The sequence below is a fragment of the Hevea brasiliensis genome, chromosome 18, assembly GCF_030052815.1.
Source record: "Hevea brasiliensis isolate MT/VB/25A 57/8 chromosome 18, ASM3005281v1, whole genome shotgun sequence".
Classification (NCBI taxonomy): domain Eukaryota; kingdom Viridiplantae; phylum Streptophyta; class Magnoliopsida; order Malpighiales; family Euphorbiaceae; genus Hevea; species Hevea brasiliensis.
In genome coordinates, this window is record NC_079510.1 from 40994277 (window position 1) to 41016346 (window position 22070).

At 33.9% G+C, this 22070-nt stretch overlaps 1 protein-coding gene and 1 pseudogene across 1 annotated transcript; both read left to right on the forward strand.

The window, feature by feature from the left end:
• Nucleotides 1–327: 327 nt before the first annotated feature.
• On the forward strand, nucleotides 328–18185 carry LOC110637461 (methyl jasmonate esterase 1-like; annotated as a pseudogene).
• A 146-nt stretch (nucleotides 18186–18331) lies between these two features.
• On the forward strand, nucleotides 18332–20805 carry LOC110637479 (jasmonate-induced oxygenase 2). The gene is made up of 3 exons (XM_021787591.2): nucleotides 18332–18899; nucleotides 19688–20015; nucleotides 20270–20805. The coding sequence occupies exons 1-3, from the start codon at nucleotides 18424–18426 to the stop codon at nucleotides 20567–20569; spliced, it is 1104 nt and encodes a 367-aa protein (XP_021643283.2). The 5' UTR covers nucleotides 18332–18423; the 3' UTR covers nucleotides 20570–20805.
• The last annotated feature ends 1265 nt before the right edge of the window (nucleotides 20806–22070 follow it).

Here is a 22070-nt window from a genome sequence, read left to right on the forward strand (position 1 = left end):
GAAAGAGGATTTACAGCATAAGATGTGAAGTAAAAAACAAATAATAATAAATAATTGATTATCTTATTTATCTAATTTATTATCAAAATATGCTATATAATAATTGTAGAAATATTTTTTTTGATACATCAATAAATATGACAAATTCAGATATAAATAATGTCAACAAAATTTTCAAAAAGGAAACAATTTCTTTAGGATTAGAATATTTAAGAAATATAAATGAATATATTTTTATTTACTTTTATCATAACATTTCCAAAATATGAGTTGCTTTACTCCGTCTCATGAAATTTTATAAAAAAATTTCCCCCAAGTAATGTGTATGCAAAATAATTAGCTAAATTTATGAAACTTATATTTTATTCTTAAATTAATAATTTAATACTTACAAGAGTGGAAATTCTAACACCTTCTTCCTCTAAAGATTTTCAACCCATAAAGATCATCGTGAACGCTGGTGAAATTCTATTGTGTCCGTATTGGCCCAGTTAGAGTAGGCCATTCTGGTGAGACGGTGAGGGCTACCAAAATGTCTATTGCACATAAAGTTCAAGTCCATTCCAGTGGCTGTGCAAAGGAACCCAGAAGAAAAATGGAGCAAAGAAACAAACAATTGATGTCAATTTCCCTTCTTTTCTTCCTTGTCCCAATTGTCAACAGGATCTTACCTGAGTATCCAGCACAGAGTCTAGCCATCAAACACTTTGTGCCCTGGTCATGGTATAAAATTGTGGCGCTACTAAAATACTTAGCTGCTTTGGGTATTAATCGATATCCAAATATCACCGGCCATTGATGGATCTGATGGCATCTCTACCGGCATATCAGAAAGTGATCCTGGTTGGTCATGGCTTGTGTTAAATCCAGCATGCTATCGTGACAATGTATCTAGCATACTGTCTAGTATACTATATTCTTTGTCTGATGCAAGTGTTAGTGAGGAAATTATTTTGTCTTGAAGATATTTTGTTTTTATTTTAATGTATTTTCTACCTCATATCTATATTAGTTTGCATTAGTTGGGGTAGTTTAGAATGAATGGAGAAGCTTAAGTTTGAGAGACAAACTTCCTTAAATTATGGAGGTTTGGTTAGCAAACTTTTGACTTTTGTAATGTATTTAGTCTCTATAATGGAAAAAGAAAAATAGGTCCTTCCTTCACCGCGTTTTCTGCTCTCTCTCAATTCTTTCATGATTTTCTCTTTCAATTCCCTACAAGTGGCATCAGAGCATCCATGATCTTTAGGGACTGTGAGAGAGTTTGAGAGAAAACCAGTGAGAAACCACCAAATAAACCACCAATCACTCTTTTTGTTGAAGTTTTTTTCCATCTCACGTGGCTTCTGGTAGCATCATTCTATCACCTCATCATTTTAATGGTGAAAATTACCATGTTTGGACTGTGAAGATGCGAGCTTATCTCAGAGGTTTGGGATTATGGCAGTATGTAGAGTGTTGTCCCAAAGAAAATGACCAAGAGGGGGTGAATTGGACACTTTAGACAATTTTTCAGTCCTTGCTCAAGACTTAATGAAAAATTGAGGCTTTGCACTTCTATGTATATGTATAACTCTGTTCCTAGGATGTAATTTAAGTAATCAATCAAGTTATGCACAAATACTAGCTCATACACAAAATAATTACTTGATATCAAGTGTATTTTCTCACATATAATTCAAAGTTTGCAATATTAGCTCAATAAAACAAATTCTCAACACATTCAATATATAATCAGAAAATCAAAGTGCTGAAAATTAAAGAGTTAAGGGAAGAAGAGAATCAAACACAATGTTTATAGTGGTTCAGCTCTCTTGGCCTACATCCACTCTTCCCAAAGTCCCACTTTGAGAGTCACTCCACTATTTGATCTTTTCAACAGGCAAGATTCAAAGCCTTTATAATATCAACAAGCTTCTCAGGTGCTTGAGGACCTTTACAACGTCTTTGCTTCCCACAAAAGACCACAAGCTTCACAAGGTGCTTGAAAACCTCCCACAAGCTTCACAAGGTGCTTGAAAACCTTCCACAAGTGTGTCCTCACACTTACACAATCTTATATAGGTTTTGGTGTAGAAGAAATCACTCTCAATAACTCTCAAATACATAATTTAATGCTAGAAGATTGAGAGAGAAGATTTGCCACTCAAGCTCAAGAGTAATTGAATGAAAGCTTTAAAAACCACAATAAATTCACTATGAATAAGAACACTTTCATTAGTTAGAATTGTAGTAAATGATGCCTTTTATAGGTGCTTTTCATTGCCAAAAACGTCTGCTGGAGAGTGTGTCCAACGGCTCTTTAATTTTCAAAAAACTAGCCGTTATTGCTTAGAAAGTCATGCAGCAGAGTTGAGTCAGGTCAGGTCATAAAAATAGTTAACTAAAATTTTCACTGGTTAACTAGTTTTGTAAGATAGAGAATTTTAGACATCAAAAATAGTTAACTAATTTTTGCAACGGGTTAACTAATTTCGCTACTGCCTGACTTAAAAATTGAAATTTTGAGTTTTTGAAGAAAGGTTGTAAAAATTATTTTGACCATTCAAAAACCTTAGGAATGATATAAAAACACTTTTTAAACCCTTGAATCTAAAAACAAAATTGATTTTAGGTCTCAAATGGCATAAATTCTCCAATCTTGTACAATGGACCTAAGAGCTTAATTTCTATCATATTTCTTCATGGACTTTGATTCGTCTTGTATTATACAAGATGATAAACTCCTTTTATATCAGCCATGTCAATAAAATAGTCCTTCCATCAATGTCTTTGCATATCATGACCTATAAAATCACTTCAAATACTTATGCACAAAAGGTTAATGTATATTTCATTAAGTTTTGTTATCATCAAAATCAAGCTCATTTTAGCTTACAGGGCCTACAATCTCCCCCTTTTTGATGATGTCAAAACTTAATGAATCTATGAAGATCATAAAAATTCAATTGTATAACTATCTACATATGTCATGTATGCAAGAACTTGCTTTTAGACAAGCTCCCCCTATATGTATGCACATAATCATTAAGAATGTTGAGAAGCTATAAAATAGCTCCCCCTAAATCTAATATTCAAAGCATCTTGAAGATAATAACATGTTAAGCAATTTCCAAGATTAATTCATCCAAGATCAATTCAATCATCATACATAAGATATATCAACCATAAGTCAATCATAAAGGATCATCAACATATCTTCAATAACTTTCCAAAATAAGTCCAAAATATCTACATCAGAATGTGAACCATATAACCACTGATCAAAATTAGTTAACTAAAAATGTACCCAGTTAACTAATATAACCACTGAACAAAATTAGTTAACTAAAAATGTACCCAGTTAACTAAAAACATTCTGTCAGTTAAAAAATTTCCTTATCTTCTCCAGATTTCTCCCCCTTTTTGACATCAACAAAAGGATAGGCTTTCTTCTATTTTCTCCCTAGTTTAAAAAACAAAAAGAAACAACTTTGAAAGTCAGAATGCATATTTCAAAAAATCTCAAGATTTTTCTTTGTTGCTAAGAATTCTGCCACTTCTCCTAAGGTGAGTGGGATCAACAAGTTTGGCTTGTTTCTGCTTCTTTGGGGGTTCTTTTTTAGTTATGGGTACTTGAATTTTTGGAGGAATAGGTAGAACTGATTTTCTGGCTTGTGTTTTGGTTCTTCTAGGTCCGTATTGCATGGGTAAAGAGATGGTTGATTTAGGTACTGGTTGAGAGGCAGTAGGAACAATGTTTGGGTCTTGTGACTGCTCTTCCTTCTCCTTTTCTTGTCTTGAACCATTTCTGCCTTCACTTTTTCCATTGTCACTGCTGCTGTTGCTTGTAGTATGAGATGAGGAGGATTCTCTTGATGTCTCATTGGCAGGTTCTTGTTCTGTTTCTGATGCCTCTTCTACTGATTTTTCCTTCTCATCATTTTTCTCTATTTCTTCAACCTCAGCTAGCTTACTTTCTTCTTGTACCTTTTCAGCAGCTTCTACATGCTCCTCTTCTTCTTCTTCCACTTCAGAAATTTTTACGCCACTTGATCCAGTAGCCTTTGCATTGCGAGGACCAGCAGTGCCCTGTGGGTAGCTTCCAAAATCTCCAAACTTTCCAAAAGATTCACCAAACAGCATTTGAGCCATCTTCTTCATGAACCACTCTTGTCTATCCAATCTATTAATCAACATATCCATCTTTGCATTGTGTTCAGCCATAATTCCCTTCTGCAATTCATGAGATTTTTCTAAAATATTCAAGGTCAGTCCACTCATTTCTTTTATTTCCTTCATCATGTCCAGATTTGCTTTACTGATTTTCACAAAATCTGACATTTTCAGCTTCATTTTCTCTTTCTTCTTAGAGCTTTCCCCTTCATCTATCTTAGAACTCTTTTCTTTCAACTTGCTTAGTGGGATGTCCGATTCTGTTTCAGAATCTGATTCTGATTCAGATTCAATCTCAATCTCAGTCTCTTCTTCTTGCTTTTTGTCTTCTTTCTTACTCCTTTTTCTACCATCATCAGCCTTGAATATCTCCTTAATGGGGATAGGATTGCTAAATTTCTTTTCTTTGCTCAAATCAACTCCCATAGCTTGAAATATAAGAGTCAAAGGCATAGCATATGGCAACCTTCTATGCTTACTAGACTTAGCAATCACTTTAAAAATCAAAAATGGCAAATTAAATCTGATTTTGTTAACCAAGTGCCACATAATGCATAAGTCAAGGCTATTTGCATATGAGTGACTACCACTCCTAGGATTGAGCAAATATCAAATGAAGGATTGTAGAATCCTAAAATTTTGAGGCACTAAATTGATATTGGTCATTTCATTTTCAGGTGTACCCTCCGGAAAAATTGATAATTGAAATGCCTTCTCATCATATCCATCAAGCTTCCTAGAATCTTTGAAGGTTCCAATCCTATTTCCATCATTTGGTAGGTTTAAAACAGAGGCTAAGAAATCAACATCAATAATCTGACTTTTCTTCTTGACTCTCACACTAAAACTTTCTCCTTTAACAACTTCTTTCATACTTCCATAAAATTCTTGAATCAAATAAGGATAATAATATTCATTCAACTCAGAAAATTCCATCCAGCCTTGAAAAGTAAATAATTCTTCAAATTCATAAGGCAAGTCAGAAAATGAATCCCATTTAATGTACCTTGGCTCAAAAATATTTTGTTGCACAAAAGGTTTCGAAGCAGGGGCCTTTTCCATTTTCTTCTTTTTCGCAGAGGGCTCTGACCCAGCAATACCTTTTCCTTTTCTTTTTCTTGCTCGTTCTGCCACTGTCTCTGTTTCGTCATTACTGTTCTCAACTTCAGTTCCTTCTTCTCTTTCTTTTTCGGAACTAGCAGCAGCTTTCATAGCATCACCCATGAATTTTCGAGGTTTGGTAGACACTTGTTTTACCCTTGCCATCGATTCTTGAAAAATTTCAGTGAGAAGTAACGGGTTGAGAAGGAACGGGATTTTACCGTTTAGGGATTTTGAGAAGGAAAATTGGGGATTTCTGGTTTTGAGAGAAATTTGAGGTTTCTAAGAGAGTGGAGAATCAACTTGCAGCAGAGAAATGAGGGAGTTTTAGATTGATTGAAGTGATATGCAGCAGTTACAAAAAAAAAATTTTCAAATTTTGAAATTGTGTACAATTTTTCATGGAGAACCGGGAATCCCTTTTTGCCAAAACCCAATTTTACCCTTTGAAGACATAAAAAGAGCATAACTATGGTCAGGGGTATATTTGTCAAAATAGATTACAAAGAGAGCGAAAATACCCGTTAGAAATAAAGTAATTTTAAATCAGGCGCGTTTTGTCACATGTACACAGAGGCAAAATTAGTTAACTAATTTTGAAACCCAGTTGGCTAAATATTATACAGGTATAAAACTAGACAACTGCAGTGAGAAAGTAGTTAACTAAAAACACATGTACGCAGAATATAGTACTAACAACATATTTAACCAATTTATGCACCAAATTCATATCAAATGCAATAAATATCATTCAATAGCTTCACTCATGCCAAGTTCTCTTCTAATCCTACAAAAGTTTTCCTCATTTAGTGGTTTTGTAAAAATATCTGCAAGTTGTTGTTCTGTAGGAACAAACTCTAACTTAATGTCACCGTTTTGAACATGATCTCTAATAAAGTGATGTCTAATTTCTATGTGCTTTGATCTAGAGTGTTGGACTGGATTTTTAGTTAGGTTGATGGCACTAGTATTATCACACCTTATAGGAACATGATCAACCTTTATACCAAAATCTTCTAATTGTTGCTTCATCCATAGAATTTGAGCAACACAACTTCCTGCAACAATGTATTCTGCTTCAGCAGTAGAAAGAACTACAGAAGTTTGTTTCTTACTATGCCAAGACACTAAGGCATGACCTAGAAATTGGCAAGTACCCGAAGTACTCTTTCTATCCAATCTACTTCCAGCAAAGTCAGAATCACTATATCCAACTAGATCAAATGTGTCGCATTTAGGATACCATAAACCAATTGAGTGTGTGCCAATAAGGTATTTGAAAATCCTTTTGACAGCAATTAAATGAGATTCCTTAGGACATGATTGAAACCGAGCACACAAACACACACTAAAATGAATGTCAGGTCTAGATGCAGTTAAATATAAAAGCGAGCCAATCATGCCTCTAAATAGCTTTTGATCAACATCTTTACCTTTTTCATCCTTTTCCAACTTGACGGTGGAGCTCATAGGAGTTCCAGTACTCTTCAAATCATCCATCTTGAATTTCTTTAGCATATCTTTGATGTACTTGGATTGATTAATGAAGATGCCACCATTGAGTTGCTTAATTTGTAGTCCAAGGAAAAAGGTAAGTTCACCCATCATGCTCATCTCAAATTCATTTTGCATCATCTTAAAGAAGCTTTTACATAGAGAAGCATTAGTAGCACCAAAAATAATGTCATCAACATAAATTTGAATGATAAGCATATCATGTTTATGTGTTTTTGTGAAGAGTGTGTTGTCTACTTTTCCTCTTTGGAAACCATTATCTAAAAGAAACTTACTAAGCCTCTCATACCAAGCTCTAGGGGCTTGCTTCAATCCATATAAAGCCTTAGTGAGTTTATAAACATGATTAGGAAATTCATAGTTTTCAAAGCCTGGTGGTTGTTCAACATAAACTTCTTCCTCAATATAACCATTTAAGAATGCACTCTTAACATCCATTTGATAGAGCATAAAATTTTTATAACATGCAAATGCACACAACATTCTAATGGCTTCAATTCTAGCAACAGGAGCAAAAGTCTCATCAAAATCAATACCTTCCTCTTGATTATATCCTTGAGCCACTAATCTAGCCTTATTTCTAATGACATGTCCTTTATCATCCATTTTGTTCCTAAAAACCCACTTGGTACTAATGATAGAATAATTTATAGGCCTAGGAACAAGTTTCCAAACTTTATTTCTCTCAAATTGATTGAGTTCTTCTTGCATAGCAAGAATCCAACTCTCATCACTTTGAGCTTCATTATAAGACTTTGGTTCAAGTTGAGAAACAAATGCAACGTTACCAAAGTATTTTCGAAGTTGAGCTCTTGTCATCATCTTTTCTGAAGGGCTATCAATTATGTCCTCCTTTGGATGATTTCTATGATATCTCCATTCTTGAGGTAGGTTATCATGATGTGGTTCATCAATTTGGAGTTCTTCAATATTGGGCAATACTTCTTGATCACCTTCTTGATCTTTCTCATTAGCATCTTTATTGTCAATATCATTCCCAAATGCACTTTGGGGCTCAATAGGTTGACTTTGTTGCTTTTGAGTCTCATCCTTTTTTCTTCCAAAAATTTCACCTAGTTCATCATCATCACAAACAATCTTTCTTTCTAAGAAGTTGTTAGTTTCATCAAATATAACATGAATGGTTTCCTCAACTAACAAAGTTCTCCTATTAAAGACTCGATAAGCTTTGCTATGCATTGAATATCCTAGAAAAATACCTTCATCTGATTTTACATCAAACTTTTTGAGATTATCTTTCTTATTGTTCAAAATATAACACTTACAACCAAATGCACGAAAGTAAGAAATGTTAGGCTTCCTCCCTTTCCATAATTCATAAGAGGTTTTCTTTAAGAGTGGCCTAATCATTGCTCTATTCAAGATATAGCAAGCAGTGTTTATGGCTTCTGCCCAAAAATATTTTGGAAGACTATGTTCACTAAGCATTGTTCTTGCCATTTCTTGTAAAGTTCTATTTTTCCTCTCTACAACTCCATTTTGTTGTGGGGTTCTAGGAGCTGAAAAGTTATGAAAAATGCCATTGTTTGAACAAAATTCATCAAAAGATTGGTTTTCAAACTCTCTCCCATGATCACTTCTAATGGAGGAAATGGCTAAGCCTTTTTCACTTTGTACTTTCTTACAAAAAGATATAAATATACTAAAAGTTTCATCCTTATGTGCAAGAAAATATGTCCATGTATACCTAGTGTAATCATCTACTATGACCAAGGTATACGCTTTACCACCAAGACTAATAGGTGTAATAGGACCAAACAAATCAAGATGTAACAACTCAAGAGGTCTAGATGTTGAAATAACATTCTTTGATTTGAAAGAAACTTTGGTTTGTTTCCCAAGAGAACAAGGCTTGCAAACATGGTCTTTTTCAAAGTTAATTTTTGGCAAACCTTTAACAAGGTCATATCTTAAAAGTTTTGAAATCACATGCATACTAGCATGACCAAGTCTTCTATGCCACAACCAACTATCTTCTTCAAGAGATACAAGGCATCTTTCATTTCCATTTTCAATAATATTCGAATCAAGCAAATATACATTTTCACTTCTAGGTGCAATGAATAATGTATGATCATCATGCAAACTTCTAATCTCACAATGTGTAGAATTAAAAGTAACTTTGTAACCTTTATCACATAATTGACTTACACTAAGGAGATTGAATTTCAAACCTTCAACTAATGCGACATCCTTTATGCTTGGATTTTTCCCAATAGAGCCACTTCCAATGATGTAAGCTTTGCCTTTGTCCCCAAATCTCACATGTCCACCACTTTTCAAGGTGAGGTTTGAAAATTTTTCTTTGTCTCCAGACATGTTTCTTGAACAAGCACTATCAACATACCATTGTTCACACTCTTGCTTGCTTCTAAGACATACCTGAAATTTATTGACTATTTCTTAGGTACCCAAGCAAGTTTGGGTCCTTGAGAGTTAGAGACACTAGGAATTGTTCCTTTAGGCACCCATATCCTTTTTACTTTTGAGGAACCTTTCCTTATGGGACAATGACTAACCATATGACCATTTTGGTTGCAGTAAAAGCAAATGACATTTGATAATGAATGAGATGAAGCTTTTACAAAGAAATTTTTGTATTTTCCATAGTGCATGAATCCATCATAACCAAGACCAGATTTTTGATTTGATAATCTTTGAGAACCAAGTAACGTATCAAGAATTTGTGTGCTATTTGTGAATTTAGCTAAATCATTGGTCAAAGATTCCACCTTAGTTTCTAAAATCCTGTTTTTCTCAATGAGTTTTTCACAAGCAATTTTTGAATCTTCTAACTCCTTATTTAGCTCATCAAACAAGAGCATTTGATTTTTATAAAATTTATTTTCTTGTACAACAATGCTCATAGAATCATTTTCAGCTCTTAAGGAAGCAATTTCTTTATTTAAAGCAGAACATTTTTTCTTATAAACTTTGTATTCTTCATATAATTTGGCAAATGCTTCTTTATAATCCTCAATACTAAGAGAGTCAGAATTATTTACCTCAGTGTTGATTTCTCTTTGTTGGGAACTTTCTAGTTTATCCTCTTCTAGAGCCATGAGACAAATGTGTGCAACCTCCTTGTCACTAGAGTTATCACTTGAGGAATCATCACTATCCATCCAGCCAGCAACTAAGGCTTTCTTGCTCTTGTCTTTTGAATTCTTCCTTTTTAGTTTAGGACAATTTAGCTTGATGTGACCAGGTTTGTTGCATTCAAAGCATTTAATCTCACTTTGATCTTTGCTTGTTTTACCTTTGGGAGAATATTTCTTCAGGAATTTCTTATATTTTGAACCTCCCTTTTTGAATGCTTTCTTGAATCTTCTTGTAATCATGGCAAGATCATCTTCATCACTTGAACAATTGGAGCTATCACTTGAGGCAGCCTTAAAAGCTATAGTTTTCCTTAATTCATCCTCTTGGCTTGACTTTAAGGCAATTCCTCTCTTTTTCTTTTCATCATCTACATTGCTCTTGCTCTCGTCATAAAGCATTTCATGAGCAATAAGAGAACCAATCAGGTCATCATAAGCGAATTTGGAGAAATCTTTGGTGTCAAAGATCACCGTAACTTTTGTTTCCCATGATTTAGGTAGTGACCTCAAGACTTTCTTGACTAACTCTTCTTCAGTGAATTCTTTTTCAAGAGCTTTAAGAACATTCACCAGATCCGTAAATCTTGTGCTCATTTCTGAAATGGTTTCTCCAGGTTTCATCTCAAATAGTTCATATTCCCGAACAAGCCTATTTGCTTTTGATTCCTTCACTTGATTAGTCCCTTCATATGTGACTTCAAGTTTATCCCACACTTCTTTTGCAGATGCACAACCTGAAATACGATTATACTTAGTTGCATCAAGTGCACAATGAAGAATGTTTAAAGCTTTAGCATTTGAAGAAACTCTCTTCCAATCAAGTTCATTATATTCATCTTCTAGTTTTTCTCTATAACCATCAGCATGCAATTCTAATGGAATTTCAGGACCTTTAACAATTCTTTGCCATGCTTCAATATCAACAGATTGAATAAAATTTCTCATCCTCACTTTCCAAAAAGAATAATTAGAACCATTAAACTAAGGTGGTCTAGTGATAGAGTGTCCTTCAGCTAAAGGTGTAGGGATACCAGCTGTGTTAGATGTGCCAGCCATTATAGGATCTCTCTAAGGTGTTTAAACCTCAAGCAAGAGAGACAAGCTCTGATACCAATTTGTTGTCCCAAAGAAAGTGACCAAGAGGGGGGTGAATTGGACACTTTAGACAATTTTTCAGTCCTTGCTCAAGACTTAATGAAAAATTGAGGCTTTGCACTTCTATGTATATGTATAACTCTGTTCCTAGGATGTAATTTAAGTAATCAATCAAGTTATGCACAAATACTAGCTCATACACAAAATAATTACTTGATATCAAGTGTATTTTCTCACATATAATTCAAAGTTTGCAATATTAGCTCAATAAAACAAATTCTCAACACATTCAATATATAATCAGAAAATCAAAGTGCTGAAAATTAAAGAGTTAAGGGAAGAAGAGAATCAAACACAATGTTTATAGTGGTTCAGCTCTCTTGGCCTACATCCACTCTTCCCAAAGTCCCACTTTGAGAGTCACTCCACTATTTGATCTTTTCAACAGGCAAGATTCAAAGCCTTTATAATATCAACAAGCTTCTCAGGTGCTTGAGGACCTTTACAACGTCTTTGCTTCCCACAAAAGACCACAAGCTTCACAAGGTGCTTGAAAACCTCCCACAAGCTTCACAAGGTGCTTGAAAACCTTCCACAAGTGTGTCCTCACACTTACACAATCTTATATAGGTTTTGGTGTAGAAGAAATCACTCTCAATAACTCTCAAATACATAATTTAATGCTAGAAGATTGAGAGAGAAGATTTGCCACTCAAGCTCAAGAGTAATTGAATGAAAGCTTTAAAAACCACAATAAATTCACTATGAATAAGAACACTTTCATTAGTTAGAATTGTAGTAAATGATGCCTTTTATAGGTGCTTTTCATTGCCAAAAACGTCTGCTGGAGAGTGTGTCCAACGGCTCTTTAATTTTCAAAAAACTAGCCGTTATTGCTTAGAAAGTCATGCAGCAGAGTTGAGTCAGGTCAGGTCATAAAAATAGTTAACTAAAATTTTCACCGGTTAACTAGTTTTGTAAGATAGAGAATTTTAGACATCAAAACTAGTTAACTAATTTTTGCAACGGGTTAACTAATTTCGCTACTGCCTGACTTAAAAATTGAAATTTTGAGTTTTTGAAGAAAGGTTGTAAAAATTATTTTGACCATTCAAAAACCTTAGGAATGATATAAAAACACTTTTTAAACCCTTGAATCTAAAAACAAAATTGATTTTAGGTCTCAAATGGCATAAATTCTCCAATCTTGTACAATGGACCTAAGAGCTTAATTTCTATCATATTTCTTCATGGACTTTGATTCGTCTTGTGTTATACAAGATGATAAACTCCTTTTATATCAGCCATGTCAATAGAATAGTCCTTCCATCAATGTCTTTGCATATCATCACCTATAAAATCACTTCAAATACTTATGCACAAAAGGTTCATGTATATTTCATTAAGTTTTGTTATCATCAAAATCAAGCTCATTTTAGCTTACAGGGCCTACATAGAGGAAAATAGAGCAACACCTCCATTACGTCAAAATCCAACTGTGAATCAAATCAGGCAACACGAAGATGAAGTTGTTGAAGCTCCAAAAGCTTTGTCCTACATCCACACAGCCATGTTAGATTCAGTTTTCACAAGAATCATGGCTTGTGACACCAATTATGAAGCTTGATAGAAGCTAAAAGTGGAATTTCAAGGGTCTGATAAAACCCGTCAGATACAGGTCTTCAATTTGAGGAAAGAATTTGAGTTGCTAAGGATGAAAGATACTGAGAAGGTGAAGGATTACATTGACAGGATGATGAAAATTGTGAATTAAATCAAGTTGTTGCGAGAAGAGTTGGAAGAGAAGAGGATTGTGGAAAAAGTGATGGTGACTCTCCCTGAAAATTTTGAAGCTAAGATTTCTTCACTTGAAGATACTTAGGATATGTCTCAGATCACTTTGACTGAGCTTTCCAATGTTCTGGAAGCTATTGAACAGAGCAAGGCTTACAGAGAAGAAGACATTACAGGGGAGAAGGCACTGGTTGCAACTTAAAAATTGAAATCAAATGAAGGAGGATCCAAGAATAAGCAATCTGACAAGAAAGATAGGAACAAGAAAAACTATAGGAAGAAAGGGAAAAGGTTTGATAAATTTCCTCCTTGTCCTCATTGTTAGAAGAACAATCACACTGAGAACTATTGTTGGTTTAGACCTGGAGCTCAGTGTAAGATCTATAGACAATTTGGTCATACTGAGAGGGTCTGCATAGCAAATCAGAATCAGCAACAACAACAGCATGCTAAGCTTGCCCAAGCTACTGAAAATTCGGAAACTTATGAAGATAATGCACTTGCTGCTCCTGAAATTCACAAATGTGATGTTTCAATTGAAGCTAAGGATGTGTGAATTGTTGACAGTGGTTGTACACATTACATGTCAGCAAACTTGAAGAGTTTCAAGAGCTTAGATAGAGGTTATTCTTCAAAAGTGAAAATTGGAGATGGTAAACTCATTGATGTTTGTGGTGCAAACTTTTTCAGGTACTAAGCTAATTTCTTATGCTCTTTATGTTCCTAACCTGAATCAAAATTTTCTTTCAGTTGGTTAATTGCTTGATAAAAACTACACACTAGTTTTTAAGGATAGAACATGTGAAGTTAGTAGTCCTACTAGTGCGAAGTTATTTAAAGTAAAAATGAGTGGCAGAAGTTTTCCTTTGGATTGGAAAAACACTCAGATTGAATCTTGTTTTACTCATAATGTTGAAACTTCTTTGTGGCATGAGAGATTTGGTCACACCAATCTCAAAACATTGAAGTTACTCGAAAGCAAAAGCTTAGTTGCTAATATGCCACATGTGATTGAAGATTATGCTGTGTGTGAAGCCTGTCAATTTGGAAAATCTAGTCGGGCTCCATTTCCAGTTAATCAAGCTTGGAGAGCTACCAGAAAGCCTGAATTGATTCACACTAATGTGTGTGGACCAATGAGCACATTTTCTTACAATGTAAGCAAATATTTTCTATTGTTTATTGATGACTATAATATTGTTGGGTTTACTTTCTCTAGTAGAAATCTAAAGTTTTTGGCATGTTCTAGAAGTTTAAAGCCTTTGTTGAGACTCAATCTGGTTCATTGATCAAGATCTTGAGGTCTGACAATGGAACTAAGTATTCTAATAATCAATTCAAAGAGTATTTATAGAAGGCTGACATTCACCATCAACTCACTGTCACTTACACACCTCAACAGAATGGAGTGAGAGGAAGAACAAGTTAGTTATGGATATGGCCAGGTGTCTCTTATTTGAAAAAAGTTTGCTGAAGATTTTATAGGCTGAGGCAATAAACACTGCAGTATACTTGCAGAACAGGTTACCTACCAAAGCATTGGATGGCAAGACTCCATATGAAGCTTGGTTTGGAGTTAAACCTTCAGTTACTCACCTCAAAGTGTTTACCAACATATGCTACTCTTTGTTCCTGAAGCAAAGAGAAACAAGTTAGATCAAAGAGCTAAAAAGGGAGTGTTTGTTGGCTATAACAATGAGTCAAAAGGCTATAGAGTTTTGAATCCCATCACTCAGCAAGTGTATGTTAGTAGAAGCATCAAATTTGATGAAAAAAAAATGAGAGGGATTGGAATAAGATGGAACTTGCTTAAAATCAGCAAAGTTATTTTCAAGAATAGCAAACTATTTTTGAAGATGGTATCCAGCATCCTATAGTTCCAGCTGCAATTGATGCAGATTATGATGATGAATTTGCAGTAAGAGGAACCAGGTTATTGGATGAAATTTATAACAGGTGCAACATTGCTTCAGTTGAACCAACTCAGGTGAGTGAAGCCTTAGAGATTCCTGAGTGGAAAGCTGCAATGGAGGAGGAGTTGAAGATGATCATGAAGAATGAGACCTGGACTTTGGTTCCTAGACCAGTAGACAAGTAAGTGATAGGAACAAAATGGGTTTTGAAATTGAAATTAAATTCAGATGGCACCATCAGCAAGCATAAAGCAAGATTAGTTGTGAAAGGATATGCTCAACAACAAGGAGTGGATTTCTCTGAAACTTTTGCTCCAATTGCAAGGTTTGACACCATTAGATTAATTCTTGCATTATTAGCTAGTCAAGGGTTGAAAGTGTTCCAACTTGATGTCAAATCTACTTTCTTGATTGGTTTTTTGGAAGAACAAGTCTTTATTGAGCAGCCTGAAGGCTTCAATGATGGAAGCAATCATGTGTGTTTGTTGAAAAGGGCACTTTATGGTCTTAAACAGGCCCTAAGGGCCTGGTATTCCAGAATTGATGGCTATTTGTTGAACTTAAGTTTCAAAAGAAGTGTAAATGAAGCTACTTTGTATGTGAAACATCAAAGTAATGAAATTCTTATTGTCTCCTTATATGTGGATGATTTGTTAGTAACTAGAAGCAACCAGAATTTGATTGAAGATTTTAGATTGAGGATGCAGCAAGTTTTTGAAATGAATGGTCTTGGGAAAATGTACTATTTCCTTGGCATGGAAATCTATCAAACAAGTCAGGAATGCTTTGTTTCTCAAAAAAAATATGCTTAGGAGCTTCTTAGGAAGTTCAATTTCAGTAAATGTAAACTAGTTAGCACACTTGCTGTCCATGGAGAAAAATTGCAGAAAAATGATGATTCTATGCCAGCTGATGCATTAATTTATCGAAGCATGATTGATTTATTACTCTATCTCCCAATTTCCAGACCTGACATCATGTATGCTATAATCATTTTCTCAAGATTTATGAATGCTCCATCTCAGATTCATCTTGTGGCAGCCAAGAGAGTGTTAAGATACATTCATGGCACCCTTGATCATGGTTTGCTTTATAGAAGATCTGTCAAAGTCAAGTTACTTGGATTTTTTGAGAATGATTGGGCCGGTTCAGTTGAGAATATGAAGAGCACCACTGGTTATTGTTTTTCTCTTGGATTAGGAGTTATTTACTGGGGAACAAAAAAGCAATCACTGGTGGCATAGTCAACTGCTGAAGCAGAGTATGTGGCTGCATCTGCTGCTGTTAATCAAGCAATATGATTGAGAAAAGTTCTAGTTGATTTGGGATTTTAGCAACTTTATCCTACTGTAATTCTTTGCGACAACAAGTCAGCAATAGCAATGGTAAAGAATCCAGTTTTTCATGGACGAACTAAGCACATTAAGATTAAGTATTATGCCATTAGAGAAGCTAAAAGAGAAGGTAAAGTTTTGTTGAAGCACTGCACAACAGAAGAGCAAATAGCAAATATTTTCATTAAGGCGTTGCAGAAGCAGAAGTTTGAATACCTCAGATCTTGTCTTTGTGTTTGCACCAACACTAGCATCAAGGAGTATTAAATCCAACATGCTATCTGTGACAGTGTATCTAGCATATTGTCTAGTATACTGTGTTCTCTGTCTGATGCAAGTGTTAGTGACAAATTTTTTGTCCTGAAGATATTTTGTTTTTATTTTAATATATTTTCTCCTTCATATCTGTATTAGTTTGTATTAGTTAAGGTAGTTTATAATGAGTGGAGAAGCTTAAGTTTGAGAGACAAACTTTCTTAAATTATAAAGATTTAATTATTAAACTTTTGACTTTTGTAATATATTTAGTCTCTATAATGAAAAAAAGAAAAATATGTCCTTCCTTTACCATGTTTTCTGCTCTCCCTCAATTCTTTTGTGATTTTCTTTTTAAATTCCCTGCGGTGTGGATGGATTGGCAATATCTCAAGCTATGGAAATGTTTTTTGAGAAGATTTCTGTAGCTGTTTTTGTGACTGCCTTGATGTCTGGACCATCACTAGGCATTTCTGCGCTTACCAATGAGGTAATTCTCTCTTTCTTTGTTTTCCATTTAAATCTTTTCTGTTCTCAATCATCAAATTTAGGAATTTTTGTGTCATGTCAATTGGCCACTTGAGTTAGGAAGCAAAACTTAGATCTAAAGATGGAAAAGGAATACTAATAATTTATGTTTATGATTTGAGATATTTGATAATCATGGTGTTTAGAGCTACTTTTTTTTTGAAATAAATAGTTAATATTTTTTTTATTTAACTTAGATTTCAACTAGTAATTTCACAATTTTAGAAAATATTTCAAAAGTTAAAATTCTTAATAAACAATTAAATAGTTAATAATTAAAATTTATAGTTGTAATTAAAAAATTGTTATAAAATTATCAATTATAAATAATCAATTACTATTCATTATATAAAAAGATCAAGTGTTTGCTTATCACTTTATAGTGGATATTTTAATTTTTTTTTTTTTGGCAGACGTAAATTGACTTGTTTCATTTTGTTGGAGTAGATTCAGATTACAAATTGTTATAAAAAAAATAATTTTAAGTTATTTTTATTAAATTTAAAGATTGTAGATTATTTTAAATTAAAATAATAATTTTTATAAAAAATTAATTTTTTTATTAATTTAAATTTTAAGCTAAAATCGGATGAGTCCTTATAAATCATCTTTCATTTAAGATCATATAAATAATTGAGTTAGTTATCGATTAAATTGTTCATCTTAAAGAACATTAGAATTTAAATCATTTTAAAATTTATATTGGTTAAAATGAAGAATAAATCATTTTAAATTTAATAAATTAAAAATCAATTTAAAATTTATTCGCATTAAAATAATTTTTACAATTCTAATTACTCATAGGATGTGGCACTCAAGAATTCAAGAATAAGTAAAAAAAAAATTCCCTATATATATATATATATATATATGTATTGTAGTCCCTGAGTAGGTCAGGTCCTCCACTGGATTAGGAGTTTTATTTACGATGACGGGCCGCCAACCCTCCAACAGCTGCTCGATTCCCGCCCTTTGTTCTTATCATCCATAACGCACAAGCTTAACCCAATTGAGGTCAGAACTTAAACTAATTTATATTTGTTAGTGTGTATTGAAGAAATGGTTGCTGCTTTGCTCTAACTATGGATGATCCAAAGAAATCCACCAAATGAAGTTACAGAAACATTGGGATCTCATCATATGCTAATGATGTCTAAGCCAATTGAGCTTTGGGATCATTTGGTAATATTTGTTTTGTCAACCCTTTAGGCATTTGCTCCATAGATGAGCTTAGCAATGAGAGATTGGTTTTTAACAGTTACCCATTTATTTTTTTTATCTATTTATTGTGGCTTCTGCAGTCACGGAAGCTAGTCATCCATACAAATACATATAAGAAATATAAATCCGTATATTTATATAAATAGGTGTCCATCTGCATATGTCAACAAATGTTGCCATGCGAAAGCACAAACGTCACAAAACTACTAGATGAAATTTGTCTTTCCTTGCCTGGGTAGCCCTATCTAATACGATACCAAATCCTGTCTAGATTCATTTTGCATTAACCCCTTCTTCATAGCATACATAAACCGTATACATTTAAGCCGCTACCATCATTTTCTCCAAAAAGAAAAACCCATTTCCTCACACTCAAATCCAAAGATCACCATGGGAGAGGTGGATCCAGCCTTCGTTCAAGAACTAGAACACAGGCCAAAACTTGGAATTATTGCAGCCGAAGGTATACCCATAATTGATCTCTCCACCCTAAGCTCTTCTGATGCCACCCCAGATCACTCTCAAGCACTTGAGGGTCTTGTTAAGCAGGTAGGCAACGCATGCAGGGATTGGGGATTTTTCCAAGTGATAAATCATGGGGTGTCACTGGAAAAGCGAGAAAAGATTTTCAATGCATCAAAGAAATTTTTTGCTCAGCCTCTTGAGGAGAAAAACAAGATTAGGAGAGATGATAAGGGAGCGTTGGGTTATTATGATACAGAGCATACCAAAAATGTTAGGGACTGGAAAGAGGTGTTTGATTTCACTGCGCATAATCCAATTATAATCCCTGCTTCATATAAGCCTGATGAAAAGGAGCTCACTAAGTTGGGCAATCAATGGCCTGAGCACCCTCCTGATCTAAGGTAAAGAAAATTAGATGCATGTTCTTCTTGCAAAAACAGTACCCTCCTGCTTTTCTTTTAAGGTAAGTTCTTGAAAACTAGCCAAGAGATAGGATTTAGAATCTCCAACCATTGGAATAATTTAATTAGTAATATATATATATTTGAAACAGAATTGTCTAATAAACATGCTTTTAAATGACGGCCGGATTTTTCAAGGAGACGATACCTTTTATCCCGTTATTAGCAGATGTTAAAGTTGCATTAGTAAGGCCGTCCGTTATGCTTATATACTTAAGCACGGTATCGGTCGGTACCTCGACAATTCATGCATGCAATTTTTTTTAGTTTGTGTCTCAGCCTTTCAACTAATATTTATATCACTTTTTTTTCTCAAAATATCACCTAAACTTTTCCTTCTTTCTATAAATTTCTCCCTCTTATTCTTTTTTAAAATAAGATCATTAAATATTTCTATTTACAAATTTTTCAAAAAAAATTACATATTGCCAGGCTGTTATCATTGCATGACCGTGACCATGACCACAATTTAAAACTATGCTAATCAAGTCAATGACAATAAAATTTAAGCAGAAATCTTGAAGTTCGGAGATGTTAAATTTTGAATAATATACAGTAAAATTAAGATAAAATCATATTAGCATGCAAATATTGTTTAACTTTGTTACCAAGTTTGCAATTTGTTGACTAAACTAGTTTATTTGGGGGAAAAGATTTTACGCTGTGATTGATTTATTCAGGCCCAATGATGCATGTAATAATGTAATTCAATACACTGCCATGAACAGGGAAATCTGTGAAGATTATGCTAAAGAAATGGAAAGACTTGCCTTTAAGTTGATGGAACTTATTGCCCTTAGTCTAGGCTTGCGACCAGATAGGTTCCATGGCTTCTTCAAAGACCAAACCTCCGCCATTAGGCTCAACCACTATCCACCTTGCCCTTTTCCTCACCTAGCTCTCGGGGTTGGTCGACACAAGGATCCTGGTGGCTTGACCATCCTTGCCCAAGATGATGTGGGAGGACTTGAAGTGAAGCGTAAATCTGATGGAGAGTGGACTTGGGTCAAGCCAACCCCAAATTCTTACACAATCAATGTTGGCGACATTAGTCAGGTACCATATCTCAATCTCTTAATTCACAAGATTTAGATGATTCAATTCAAATAGTCGAACTGAGTTAATTCAAATAGTTACTGGAACTCAACTCGAGTAGAAGACTCAAGGTTCAAAACTCAACTTGAACTAGATTGAGTTTTATGTTTCATACTTGAAACTGAAGCTCAGGATCTAGTGGAACTTTTAATTAACAAATTTTACCAAATTTTGTAGCAATGGATATGGCTTGGCAAATGTCTTTGTTTGTGCAGGTATGGAGCAACGATGCTTATGAAAGTGTGGAACATAGAGTGAAGGTGAACCCTGAGAAGGAAAGATTTTCCATTCCATACTTCTTCAATCCAGCACACTATACCATCGTGAAGCCCTTAGAGGAGATAGTAAATGAGCAAAACCCTGCCAAATTTAGGCCTTACAATTGGGCGGATTTTATGGCCAACAGAAAGCGTAGTAATTTCCAAAAGCTTGATGTTGAGAACCTCCAAATCTCTCACTACAGGACATCAAAATTAGCTGATAAATCAGAGGGTGCATTGTCCATCAACAATTAATAGTACTATACTTCCTGCAAATGTCATTCTGTATGTATAAACCAGAAAAGGACTTTGATTCTTGGAGGCATGATGCAACTTTTCCAAGAGATCCAGTAGTATTACTGTGCATAGAAATTAGAATAATGTAGAATAATGGAATTTGCTACAATTAAAAAAAGTGTGTTGCAGCTATAACTTTTTTTTAATGCTGAGATATTTTTAAATTATTTTAATTTAATGCACACTCTCTGGTATATCGACTTGCATTTAAAATTTCATGAAGTACTCTTTAACAAAATCAAATTTTAATTGATAACAAAATTAGCCTTTCATATTTAGTGATTACTTCTATTATTACTTTTTTTTTTTTTTTGATAACAGAATTCTTTACCTACTTAAAAAACAAAACCTCATGCCAAACAAAGCAAAGGAGGTTGTACATCATCATAAAACCTAGATGAGAGGGGCTGTGGTGGTCTCTTCAGCGTATCGCTAGCACCTTTCAGAATCTCTCTATCAATGGAGTCCAAGGAATTGCGCGCCAAAGCTCCTCCGTCCTCTTATGCAATGGACCTTCAACAACGATCTATAGCCTTCCTCTCGTACCTGCAAACACCAAGACATGCAGGCTTGAAGCAAATTACATATAACCTAAAAAAGCATATCAATAATGGCATTCTTTCAGCGAAGATCAAATCTGCCATGGTATAAGGACAAAACACTTATCCCATTCAAAGGTATAGAGAGTGACCCACAACTGAGTGACGGGAAGGAAGAGCCACTCCTCCCTGGAAGGGGATGGGTAGCTGCTATTCAACAGTGATGGAGGAACTACACCTTAGGGAAAAGGAAAACTTTCTACGAGAAAATTCTCTCTCTTAGCTTTGTACATTCATGTATCAAATGCCTGTTTAAATGAAGGATTAAGAGCGTACCTGCTAAATATTTACACTTTCCCTAATATTATATTTGTAATACATTTTAAATTCAAGGGCTAAAGATTAAAATTATAATTAAAATCCAAGATTAGTAATCATCAAATTTTATGCACTATGATCATCAATCGTTGACAATTTTTTTTGTAGGATTCAATCATTTACATTTATTTAACAACTAATTACTTACCATTAATTAAGGGTGTACGAAGAAACAGATAAACCGATAAATATAATTAATCCTAATAAATTAAAATCAAAATTGATGGTTTTATATATTTAAATATTGAATATGGTCTGAAAATAATTATAAACTGAATTTTTTATTTGAATTTCAGATTAACATAATAAAAATCAAACCCAAACACTATATATATATATACATGTAAACAACTTTATTTTATTTTTACTAAATAATATATTTTAAATTAATATTTTATTTTTTAATTAATGCATGATAATATGCATACGAAAAATGTTTAATAAAAGTTGAATTATAAAAACGAAAAAATTATTAAAACAAGTAAAAACTGCTTAAATCTAACTCAACTCACTTATTGTATATGTGGTTTTATAATTTAGTT

Coding starts and splice junctions, on each gene's coding strand:
- LOC110637479 (XM_021787591.2), top strand. CDS start 18,424: ATGGGAGAGGTGGATCCAGCCTTCGTTCAAGAACTAGAACACAGGCCA. Junction 18,900..19,687: donor GAGCACCCTCCTGATCTAAG/GTAAAGAAAATT, acceptor TGCCATGAACAG/GGAAATCTGTGAAGATTATG. Junction 20,016..20,269: donor ATGTTGGCGACATTAGTCAG/GTACCATATCTC, acceptor TTGTTTGTGCAG/GTATGGAGCAACGATGCTTA.